Source organism: Brassica rapa, chromosome A04 (genome assembly GCF_000309985.2).
Source record: "Brassica rapa cultivar Chiifu-401-42 chromosome A04, CAAS_Brap_v3.01, whole genome shotgun sequence".
Classification (NCBI taxonomy): Eukaryota; Viridiplantae; Streptophyta; class Magnoliopsida; order Brassicales; family Brassicaceae; genus Brassica; species Brassica rapa.
This window is the reverse complement of record NC_024798.2, coordinates 3,200,126-3,213,198: the sequence shown is the minus strand read 5'-3', so window position 1 is coordinate 3,213,198 and position 13,073 is coordinate 3,200,126. Positions and strand designations below refer to the sequence as shown.

Below are 13,073 nucleotides of genomic sequence, written 5' to 3'. Positions count from 1 at the left end.
CTTTGTATTGGAGGTTGTGGATAATCATGTATAATATTGAGATAATGATGTATTTAGAGATAGGAGTTATCTCTAACCAAAGTTGGTTATGAGAAGTTGTATATATACTGTTATACGTGAATGAATAAAGTGAAGCAGTTCTATTAGATTTACATGGTATCAGAGCAAAGATCATTATAAATTTTTTTTCTGATCAATCAAACTAAGAAGTCATGAGTGACAACGAAGAAACGAAGCAAGTGGCGGTGAAACAGAGTACGGCGAAAGTGATATCACCGTATTCTTTGTTTTCATCAGACAATCCTGGTGCGTTGATAACCTCGGTTCAGCTGAAGGGGGATAATTACAACGAATGGGCCATGGAGATGGAGAATGCTCTTCGAGCAAAGAAGAAAATAGGGTTCATCGATGGGACTCTATCTAAACCGGCAGAAGGTCATTCAGATTTGGAATTGTGGCTTAGTGTTAACTCGATGATAGTTGGGTGGATTAGATCTTCTATGGAACCAATGGTCCGATCTACCGTAACATTCATCACGGAGGCTCACAAATTGTGGGAAAACTTGAAGAAACGATTTGAAGTGGGGAACAAGGTACGAGTTCACCAACTGATGGAGCAGCTGGCTTCGTGTAGGCAAAACGGTCAACCTGTGATTGACTACTATGGTCGTTTGGCCATGATGTGCAGTTGCTCAGCGGCTGCCGTGTATGAGAAGGAACGTGAAGATGAGAGAGTTCATCAGTTCATCATGGGTTTGGATGAAGTGCGGTTTGGTAATGTCGTGACAGCAATCATTGAAGCTGACGACTTGCCAGATCTTGGTAAAGTTTATGCTAAAGTCATAAGAGAGGAGGCTAGGTTAAATTCAGCTAAGTCTCGAGAGATTGTGCAGCAAGAGGCTATTGGTTTCGTGTCTCGCAAGGAAGCGCAGGAAGAAACACGAGATTCTTTTTCGTCTGGTTTTGGCTCGAAAACGGAGAACTCCAATGTTGGATATGGAACTAGAGCAAGGGATCGTCTGTGTTCTAACTGTGGCAAGACGGGGCACGATAAGAGTAATTTTTGGCAGATCATTGGCTATCCGGAATGGATGAATGAGAAGCGTGGAAGAGGAGGTTCAGGTAGAGGTCGTGGTGGTAACGCAGGAAGAGGTCGTGGTACAGCACATGCTGCTCATGCAACCAGCTCGCAAGGAGCAGGTTCGTCTGATCTCACGCCTGAACAATGGAGAGCAATTTCCCAGATTATAAATGATGGGAAATCAAGTGCTCAATCAGAGAAGTTGTCTGGTAAGAATATTGGAGATGTGATTATAGATTCGGGTGCTTCTCATCACATGACAGGAGATTTAAGTCTTCTTGTGAATGTGAAAGAAACTCTACCGTGTGTTGTGGGGTTTGCAGATGGAAGAACCTCAACTTCGGTACATATGGGTGATATGATTCTAACAGATCGTATTTCACTCAAGGATGTGTTGTTTGTGCCAAAGCTAGATTGTAGCTTGATCTCGGTATCCAAGCTGTTGAAATATTCAAACTGCTTTGCCTTATTTACGGATACTATTTGTGTATTGCAGGACCGTTCTTCGAAGACTCTGATTGGAGCAGGTGAGGAACGTGGTGGGGTTTATTTCTTCAGGGATGTGAGAGTTGCAGAGGCTAAACGAGTTGATGCAAGTGGTGATCAGCTTCTGTGGCATAGGCGACTTGGGCATCCAGCTTTCTCGATTTCATCTTCTTTATCTACTTTGTCTAGTGTTTTGAATAAAGCTAGCTCTAGTCCTTGTGACGTGTGTTTTAGAGCAAAGCAAACCAGAGATGTTTTCAATGATAGTATTAATAAAACAAGCAAGTGTTTTGAGCTTATACATGTTGACGTGTGGGGACCTTACCGTGTACCTTCTTTGTGTGGAGCTGTGTATTTTCTTACTGTGGTGGACGATTTTTCCAGAGCAGTATGGACTTACTTACTACTTGCGAAATCAGAAGTGAAGAGAGTAATGCAGAGGTTTTGTGCTTATGCCGCGAAACAATTTGGTAAAGAAGTTGAGATAGTCAGAAGTGATAATGGGATGGAGTTTATGTGTTTAGAAGAGTATTTTCGAGACAATGGCATTGTTCATCAAACAAGTTGTGTTGCTACACCACAGCAAAATGGGCGTGTGGAGAGGAAGCATAGACATATATTGAACGTTGCAAGGTCGCTCCTGTTTCAATCAAAATTGCCAGTCAAGTTTTGGGGAGAGGCAATTTCAACAGCAACACACGTTATCAACATGACTCCATCTGCGGTGTTGAAAGGGAAATCACCGTATGAGGTGTTATTTGGCAAGAAGCCAGTGTATGATGCATTAAGAGTCTTTGGGTCGTTGTGCTATGTTCATCGACGAGATAGGAGTAAAGACAAATTTGGAGAAAGGAGCAGAAAGTGTGTCTTTGTGGGCTATCCTTTTGGGAAGAAAGCTTGGAGGCTATATGACATTGAGAAGAATGAGTTTGTAGTGTCGCGCGACGTGAGTTTTATTGAGGACGTGTTTCCTTTCAGTGAGATGAGTGAAGATGCGGTTCATCGAATTGAGTTAACAGGAGGACCTGACGATGACTGGACGATAGAAACAGTCGTAGTTGACAGGGGGAGTAACTCTCAGGCAGCGTGTGAGTCCATTACTCCTGTAGACAAGAGTGTGGAAGCAGAACCAACAACTGGACCAGATCAAGAAGATAAAACAGTCACAGAGAGTGTTCAGGAAGAAAATGTGGCTGATGTCGAGGTTCAAAAGCAGAGTGCTGAACAGAGCAGTGTTGAGAGTGTAGAAGGTCCTAGCAGTGTGGGAGTGATTCCAGCAGTGATAACAGTGCGGGACTACGTGAACTACAATGCGAGATGCATTAAAGAAGAACCCCATCACGCTGCACTCAATGTACAATCAGAGTCCTCGTCGGTCCAAGGTAAAACACCATACCCTCTTCTGAATTATATTTCTGATGAACGGTTTTCTCCAGCGCATAAGACATTCTTGGCTGCGATCACAAGTGGAGAAGAGCCAAGGAGTTATAAGGAGGCGGTTCAACAAGAAATATGGAGAAACTCAATGAAAGATGAGATTGGTGCGTTTGAGCTGAATAAGACTTTCAGCATTGTTGACTTGCCGCCAGGAAAGAAAGCCATTGGCAATATGTGGGTTTACAAGTTCAAGTACAAGGCTGACGGTACTGTGGAGAGGCCTAAATCAAGATTGGTTGCGTTGGGGAATAGGCAAGTGAAGGGAAGAGATTTTAAAGAGATTTTTGCACCCGTCGCTAAGATGACAACGGTGAGAAGTCTGTTGCGTGTTGTAGCAGGAAAGGGCTGGATTGTTCATCAGATGGATGTTCACAATGCATTTTTGCATGGGGATTTAACGGAGGAAGTTTATATGAAGCTTCCACAAGGATTTAAAACAGATGATCCCACCAAGGTTTGTAAACTTCACAAAGCTATTTATGGACTGCGGCAAGCACCGAGGTGCTGGTTCTCTAAACTCACAGATGCTTTAAAGCGGTTTGGATTTAAGCATTCGTATGCAGACTATTCATTATTTGTATACAAGAAGAAAGGAATGGAGCTTAGGGTACTCATCTATGTTGATGACTTGTTGGTGTGTGGGAATGACTTGGATTTTGTGTCTAAGTTTAAAGAGTACTTGAGCCGATGCTTTCACATGAAAGATCTGGGAAAGCTTAAATATTTTCTTGGAATAGAAGTAGGGCGTGGTGAAGAAGGCTTCATGCTCACGCAAAGGAAGTATGCGTTGGACTTGATCTCAGATGTTGGATTATTAGGGGCTAAGCCAGCAGCCACACCAATGGAGCAGCATCACAAATTGGCTTTGGATACAAGTCCGTTCATGATTGATGCTGAGAAGTATAGAAGATTAGTTGGTCGGCTAGTCTACTTGTCGATTACAAGACCGGATATTTCGTATTCTGTGCATATACTATCACAGTTCATGAAAACTCCGCGACAGGTGCAATGGGATGCGGCGCTAAGGGTGGTGCGTTATCTCAAGGGTACAGCGGGACAAGGTATTATGCTGAGTTCTAAACTCGACCTCAGTTTGTCAGTGTTCTGTGACGCAGATTGGTCAGCTTGTCCGACCACTAGGAGATCCTTAAGTGCATATGTGGCATTGGTTGGTGATTCACCGGTTTCTTGGAAGACAAAGAAGCAGGGAGTGGTTTCACATTCTTCAGCAGAAGCTGAATATAGATCCATGGCTCAGGCAACTAGAGAGATCAAGTGGCTACGAAGGTTGTTGGTGGACTTGGGAGCTCCGCAGATGAGACCTTCGAAATTGTTTTGTGACAGTAAGTCTGCGATTTATATTGCGGCTAATCCAGTGTTCCATGAAAGGACTAAACATATTGAATCGGATTGTCATCAAGTGAGAGATGCTATTCAAGATAGAGTGTTGGAGACAGTGCATGTACGAACAACAGAACAGCTAGCGGACGTGTTAACAAAGGCGTTGGGGAGAGTTCAGTTCGAAAATTTGCTGTTCAAGTTGGGTGTTAGAAACTTTCATATTCCCAACTTGAGGGGGAGTATTGGAGGTTGTGGATAATCATGTATAATATTGAGATAATGATGTATTTAGAGATAGGAGTTATCTCTAACCAAAGTCGGTTATGAGAAGTTGTATATATACTGTTATACGTGAATGGATAAAGTGAAGCAGTTCTATTAGATTTACACTTTGTCCTCTTACTTCACATGCTTGGCCCCATTTAACCGATGTTGTACTAACACTAAGGAATACACAATTTAGTATTTGTGATCCTTCTCTTTTGCCTTTTCTTCACGGCGTAATTTATATATAGGACAACCTGAACCGGCCATGACTAAAAGCACATTAAGCATGTGCTTCTAGTTTTCAAAGTAATGATTTATTTTGGGGGCAAATCATTTATATGAAAGTAGGATCTGCACTCTAGCTACAAACAGAAAATGAATAAAAGGCTGATTCATCGAAACCGATTTAATATTTTTAAATTATTTATTTCTGAAAATTCTCATCCCTAGCTAGCAACAGTTTTCAGTCTAAACTCATTGAGAATCATCCATGATTTTGCCTTGTCGTTATATTTTTCAAAAAAGTTATATTTTTTTTTCCGTCAAGGTGATTCATTAATATAATAAATGGCACTAACACCATAACCCACATAACAACTCGCACAAGAAACTTAAGTTACCCTGTAATGCGACAAAACAGAGGAGAGAATATTACAAAACAGAGCAAAATAAAACAGGGGTCACACCCTACTATTCTCAACTCAACACTTCACTCCACAACGAGGTTATCCCTTCCGATTCCTTCTTCCACCGAGACAGCAATCAGAGAGATCGGCTTTCATAACAAAGAACTCAAACAACCAAGATGGATGGCCTCTAGCCACATAAGAATTTACCAGTCCATACTTGATGACACTTTGAGCAATGAAAAAGGCTCCTCTATTTGCTTCTCTAGTCACCACCTTCAATTTCCAATTGAGTATTCCTTCCAGTTCCTTTTCCATTAGGGATCTTTGAAAATGGAAGGAGGGCCAGGCTTGTGGTCGTTGAAGTGCACCAAATAAATTCCCAAATTCACCCGCAAAGATGACATTGGATTGTCTTTGGCTTCTCATACTCTCAAACGCCCATAAAACAACCACTAGCTTAGCCTCATCTCGATTTTTAATCCCAGAGAATGCTCTTCGACTATGACAAAGTACCACTCCTCTATCATTTCTTAGGACCCACTCTCCTCCTGCGCATTCTTTACTTTTTGAATACTCCATTCCGACATTACACATCACCCAATCAGGTTCTGGTGGAATCCATGTGCGCTGTGAAGATGTAGAGGACATTGATTCAGCTTTAGCCCACTCTACCTCGACCTGTTGTGCTGCATACCACTCGTTAGCCTCCTGGATTGCTTTCTGAACCAATTCCAACGCATTAAGACATCTTCCTTCAAGAACATCTCATTTCTTCTTTTCCAGATATTCCACAAAATCCAGGGCCAGGCTCTTCTATCTTTCTCTGGCAAACCTTTGAGATCATCTAGCTTTAGAAGAAAGTTCATGTTTGTGAACACTGAACCCTCATTAAAGCTGCCATTAGGAACTGTTGAGACTGCCCATACTAGTCTAGCAAAGGTGCATTCAAACAGAGTATGATTGATCGATTCTGGTTCTCTCCCACAGGTTTGGCATCTCTGATCTATCTTCATTCCTCTTGCACAGATTAGATCAGCCGTCGGAAGCGCTGAGCTCAGAGCTTTCCAGAGGAATACTCTTATCTTTGGTAGAGTTTTGACTTTCCACACTTTCTCCTTAAGCTCATTCGTGGAGGGGAGCGCCAGGGCTTCTGGTATCTGATCCTTGATTTTTAACGATGACGCCAGCCAGTAGGCTGACTTCACCGTCATTTCCCCACTTTTGTTGAACTTCCATGTGAAAAAATCCTGTCTCTCGACCACTGGTTGATTCTTCATAATCATCTCAACATCTCCTTGCACAAAGACCTCTGCTAGTTTGCATTCATTCCATCTCTTTGTCTCTGTATCAATCAGTGAGCTTGCCATCAAGTTAACATCGAAGACTACATTCTTAATCCACGGCGCTCTTAATCCTTCCTCCGGATCATCTATCCATTTATCTATCCAGACTCTTGTGGTTTTGCCATCTCCCACCCTTTGCCTCAGTCCTTTAAGAAGTAGCTCCTTACCAAACATAAGACTCCTCCACGCAAAGGAAGGTCTCTCACCCAATGAAGCCGCAATAAACTCTCCTCCCTTAAAGTACCTGCTCTCTAAAAATCTTGCCAGCAGGGATTGTGGATGGGTTAAGATTTTCCAAGCTTGTTTGGCTAATAGAGCTTGGTTGAAACACTCAAGGTCTCTGAACCCCATACCCCCTAATTTCTTTGGCAAACATAACTTCTCCCAAGCGACCCAATGTACCTTTTTCTTATGACTGTCCGCGCCCCACCAAAAATCTGCCATCGCACTTGATGAGCTCGTTATTAGTATCTTAGGGAATCGGAACACAGACATAGCGAAAACAGGTATTTCTCCCACAGAAGACTTGAGCAGGACCTCCTTCCCTCCTTGAGATAGATGTTGAAGGTACCAGCTGTTAAGTCTTGCTTGAGATTTATCCTTAATGTATGAGAGCATCTCCACTTTAGAACCTGAGAAACATTCAGGTAGACCTAGATATTTGCTTGTTCCTCCCTCGTTGTTTATCCCCAAAATGTTCTTGATCTCAGCGCTAACTGCCTCTTCCACTCTTCCTCTAAAGGTGATGGAAGATTTCTGTAGATTTATGTTTTGTCCGGTGGCAGCTCCATAAAACTGTAGAATTCTATGAAGGACTGTGGCTTGATCCTGAGAGGCCTTACACATGAACAGGCTGTCATCCGCAAACAAAAGATGATGAATCGCAGGCCCTTCATCCGAGAATTGCAGGCCATTGAAGAGACCGTTCCTTTCAACCACGTTGAGCAGGTGCGTGAGTCCTTCAGTGCAAAGAACAAACAGGAACGGGGATAGCGGATCACCTTGTCGGAGGCCTCTTTGTGGAGTTATCAGACCGAAGGGTTGGTCATTCATTAGTACCGAAAAGGTGACAGAAGTCACACACATCATCACCATCTCTATCCACTTCTGATCAAAACCAAGAGCCTTCATGAGATTCCTCAAATAGCCCCATTCCACTCTATCATATGCCTTTGATATATCGGTTTTCACCGCCATGAATTCTTCGGAGATGCGAGGGTGGGCCTTAAGAGCGTGAACAGCCTCATGGGCTATGATAATGTTATCTGCAATGTTCCTCTCGCTGACAAAGGCTGATTGATTGACTGATACCAGGGAGCTTAGGAAAGGTTGAAGCCTCTTGACCAATATTTTGGACACTGCTTTGTATAACACCGAACACAAGCTTATCGGTCTTAAATCACTCATATACTCCGGGTTGGGCACTTTAGGAATCAGACACAAATATGTAAGGTTCCATTCCTTAGGCATGATCCCTGTTTCGAAGATTTCTTGGATTTCCTTAGAGATTTGGTCGCCAATAACTCCCCAGTACTTTTGAAAGAAGGCTCCAGTCATCCCGTCAGGGCCGGGGCACTATCTGCGTTGATGGAGAATATAGCATCTCGAATCTCCTCTTTAGATACTCTTCTCGATAAGTTTAAGTTCATTGCGACAGAGACCTTTGGCTCGAAGCTCGCAAAGGCTGTCTCATAGGACCTTGGGTTGGAAGATTTGAAGAGTTCAGTGAAATACTCTACCGCAACCTCTGCTTTCGCTCCATCCGACCACTGGTCTTGATCATTCTTGTCCTTCAGCTTCGTGATGTAGTTTCTGGAGCGATTGGTTTGGACCGACCCATGAAAGAACTTGGAGCTCCGATCTCCGAAAACTAACCATTTATCCCTACTTTTCTGTCGCCAGAACATCTCCTCTTCTATATATGCATTCATTATCTCTCTTTGAACAACATCTATCATGTAGCGACATGGGAAATCACGTGATTGGAACCACTCCAGGCGCTGGTGGAGTAAGTTAATCTTGTCTTTGGCATTAAAGTTCCTCTCCCTTTTCCATCTACTGAGAACCGTTCTGCAACTTCTGATCTTTGTGGTAACTCCCTCCTCGGGTTTCCTGTTGTTTACAGCCCAGGCTTTCTCCACTTCTTTTATTACTTCAGGATGACGCAGCAGTCTTTTATCAAACCTAAAAAGGCCTCTAAAGGATTCCTTGGCTGCGTTTAACCTCAGCCAAACAGGCCTGTGATCCGATCCTCTTTTCTCCAAGAAGTTTTGGTTCGATTCAGGGAATAGCTCCAACCATGCTTTATTCCCAAAGCTTCTATCCAAGCAGCATTGAATCCACTTTTTCCATCTTTTTCCGCCCCATGTGAATCGATCTCCTTTGCTACTAAACTCCTCCATACCACAACAGTGTATCATTTCAGCAAAGGGTTTAAAGGAAGCCTCAGATCGCCTTGGCCCTCCTGTCTTTTCTTCATTGTTTAAGATTTCATTAAAATCTCCAATAATACACCAAGGTTCCTTTCTGATATAACCCCATCTGCTAAGCCTTTCCCATACAATCTCCTTACCTTCACACGAAGGTTCTCCATATATACAAGAGAGAAAAAAGGAGAAGTCTCCAAACTGGACTAAGGTGTCAATGACATTCTTATCCGCAAATTTTACATTGATTTTTATGTTTTTTTTCCAAAAAAGAGCTAGACCCCCACTTAATCCAACTGGATTCACAGTGTAAACCCCATCATAGCCCAACCAAACTTGCAAATCAACTAAGACATTCCGACAATTTTTTGTTTCCATCAAAAATAAAATCTCCGGGAAAAGGTTTTGACGCATCTCCCGCAGTCTCTGAATTGTCAAGCCTTGAGGCCGCCCCAACCCTTGACAATTCCAGCTCATGATGCTCATTGGGAAGAGGGCGATCCCTCATGTGGGATCACCTTAAGGCACTGAGCCTTGTTAGTGACGACAGCCACTGCATCTTGGTTTATCTTCTTTCTCTTCCTTGAGCCTACCTCTTGTTTTCCATCTCTTCTCTCCTCTTCCTGCACGCTATTATCAGCCATCAAAGCTAACATGTTCCTCTGTCGTTGCGCTCGTGGTGGCCTCCTTCTGATAGGACCCCGTTTCCTAACCGTCCCGGAAGAGCACGGTTCCGTAGAACCAGCCCGAAATACCGTAGGAAGGTCAGATAACGTGCCCCTGAAGTCACTCTCCGACTCTTCAGAATAGCCTTTACTGTCGCTCATAATAGCTTTGAAAGAACTCATGTTTCTGTTCGCTTTCATCGATGCCGCCATGAGTTTATTGGGATTGACATTGAGATCCCAGTTACACCTTTCAGCCTCCTTCTGTCCATAGTCAAAGACATGACCTTTGCCTTTGTTGAGGTCTGTTGTGATGATAGGGATTGTTTCAAGCCTCAGAATAGTCTTTTGCACTATAGGATCCTTCTCTGCTTCAGCAACAGACTTCTTCACCTTGTCAATCTTGACAGTTAGAGCTTCACCTGTATCGGCTATAAGGAACCTTCTCATCTCTTCTAACACTTCATTTGCTATTTTAGGCCTCCCAGTCATAGGATTGATTCCTACCTGCTCCTCATCAAGTACTCCAAATAGAGGATCAGTTGGCTTCAGCACTGTTATCACTCTACTCTTCTCAGCGATAATCTTCTCTCTTCTTGAGCTCGCCGCGTCCTGTCTTTTTTTAACCTCCCACGGGCATATGGTTTTCTCGTGATTCAATCTTTTGCAGGTAAAACATCGCTTTTGCAGCTGCTCATAATCAAAGTGAATAATGTGGGTTTTGCCTCCACCCATGTTGAGAACTCTCGCCATTTTCAGGGGATTTGCTACATTGAAGCGGACTTGAACTCTTATGAATGGTTGAGTAATAGGTTTCGATGGATCGAAAGCAACCACCTTCACCTCCCCTAGCATTTCCCCCAGCGACATCAGAACCGAATGAGTGTAGTAGTTCACCGGAATCTTACTAATCTGAACCCACAGGGGAATATATTGAAGATAATCATCTGGTGGATTCTCTACCCATCTCTCTAGCACTATCGCCCATTCATTGAATGTCTGAACTCCTTTCTCAAGTACATCAAGCAAATCATGTTCAGTTTTGAAGATAAACTGAAACTTTTCCTCAGAAAGCGCCACACCCCTTACTCTTCCTTCTTTTTGCCACTTCCGAGGCATGGTGAGGATGAGAACCGACATCTTTTGGCACTCCGGGTTGAGGGTTCTTCCTATAAGGCTTAGAGCATTTTCTTCTGCCGAACTGAAACCAGGTAGCTCCGGCATAGTGAACGGTACTTCTTCTTCTTCTTCCTCCAGCGAAAGAGCCATGAGAGCTCTGTCCATAGCAGCAGACATCTTGTAATTTTCGAGTTAAAACCGCTCAGATCTTCGATTCAAATTAAATGTTCAACCACCAGTCTTCAATGGATAAGAACAGGTAGGTCAAAAACACTTAATATTTTGTACTCACACAGCAAAGTATAATAATAGAATAAAGAAAGTACAGTCTTTTAGAAAGAGAACGTGTGGTTTTTGCTCTGCCCAAACCAAGATCTACTGTTTCACGAGCCCCAATGAAGTACAACTTAAGCCCACGCGGGGTATCTAGGGAGCATTTTCTCGCTCTACTTTCTCTCTCTTCAACAAAGTTATATACACTACTGAGTTTAGACTCCATTTTGAAAAAGAAAAAAAGTTATCATGGAACTGTTGACGACCTATAATATTCTTTCAAAAGGTCCGAAATCAGGTTTTAGAAATTTCGAATTAAAAATAACCCTTTGTACCAAGGATACTTTGAATCTGAAACACATACACAAAAAAAAAAAAAAAAAAAAAAATCCTTACACTACCACTAGAGTCACGCTAGACCACAGGCACTTGGTCCATTTTGAAAATCTTGTGGTTCGAAAAAAAAAAATTTAAAACAAGTTGATGGGTACTGACTACTGAGTCTACTGACTAGTAAGGGAAGACCACAAAAAAAATTTGATTCGATCTACTGCGATACTTTGTATTTTTTTGGCGCTCCAAATTTGTTTTTTTTTCATATTTGCCTTTCGAAAAATGCCAAAAAAGGTCATTAGACTCATTCCGTACATTCCATCTTTATCTGAACCCCACAGAGCAGATAGAGAATATACGCGAACCAATGAAATAGCCACGCGGGCTCTCCCTAGCCAATAGCAATCTGATTTTAGATTCGCATCCTACAAAACCGTACTTATACGATCACTCTTGCACACTTTCACGCGGGCTCTCTTATTCACATCCGATTTCTTTTATAGAATAATTATTAGTAATTTGAAATTTTATTATATAAAGCTTAGTTTTTCAAAGTTTTTAATTAACATGATCGCGATACATAACAATTATATATTTAAGATTGTAACATGTATTAATCTATCTCATAACTAAAAATATATATATTAAGATATTAACAAAAATGAATTTTATTAAAAATCTTATTAAATATATTATTTAATAGTAGTTTGGTTCTTCAAAGTTGCTAATTAACATGATCGTGACACATAGCAATTATATATTTAAGATTGTGACATGTGTTAATCTATCTCATAATTAACAATATATATACAAAGATATTAACAAAAATGAATTTTATTAAAAATCTTATTATATATATTATTTAAAAGTAGCTTGGTTATTCAAAGTTGCTAATTAACATGATCGCGACACGTAGCAATTATATATTTAAGATTGTGACATGTGTTAATCTATCTCATAATTAACAATATATATACAAAGATATTAACAAAAATGAATTTTATTAAAAATCTTATTATATATATTATTTAATAGTTTTAAATCCTAATCAAAAGATAATTAGAAAAGATTATTTGATAATAATTATCCTTCTAATATTGTGACATGCGTTTAAATATATAAAAGATTAAAAATATATATAAGATAATAAAAACTAATTTTGAAAAAACTACTTTTAAAAATTATTCAATAGTAAAAACGATTTTTTAAAAATATTTAGTAGTAATTTTTTTAGAAATTTTCCTTTTTCAAAATCCTAAAAAATAGATTTGAAAACAATTTATTTAATATAATTTTTATTTTCTAAACCTTTAATGAAAATATAATTATAAAAGATTATATTGAGCTTGGTTCTTCAAAAGTGTTAATTAACATGATTGTGACACATGGTAGTTATATATTTAAAAATGTGATATATGTTAAACTATATCACAATCAAAAATATATATACTAAAATAATAAAAACGAGTTTTCTTAAAAATCAATTATAAATATTATTGTAATTATTATTTTTCATTATAATGTTTGTTTTAAAACATAGTAAAGATAGAGAATTATAAAAGATAAACATTAACTTTTAAGAAAAAATATTAAACAAAACGAATTGTAAAATCCTACAAGTACAATAAATTATTAATATGAAAAAAAACTAACTTTAAAATAATTAATATTAC

The 13,073-nt window shown here is 40.4% G+C and overlaps 2 protein-coding genes across 2 annotated transcripts in view; one reads left to right on the top strand and one right to left on the bottom strand.

Annotated features, from left to right (window-relative positions):
- Positions 1 to 13,073, bottom strand: part of LOC103863213 — a 743,758-nt gene that overhangs the window by 210,021 nt on the left and 520,664 nt on the right. The gene's annotated exons all lie outside the window — the stretch shown is intronic.
- LOC117133731 lies at positions 151 to 1,826 on the top strand. Its single transcript, XM_033290637.1, has 2 exons — positions 151 to 1,290; positions 1,578 to 1,826. Exons 1-2 carry the CDS (start codon positions 213 to 215, stop codon positions 1,610 to 1,612), a joined length of 1,113 nt encoding a protein of 370 aa, XP_033146528.1. The 5' UTR covers positions 151 to 212; the 3' UTR covers positions 1,613 to 1,826.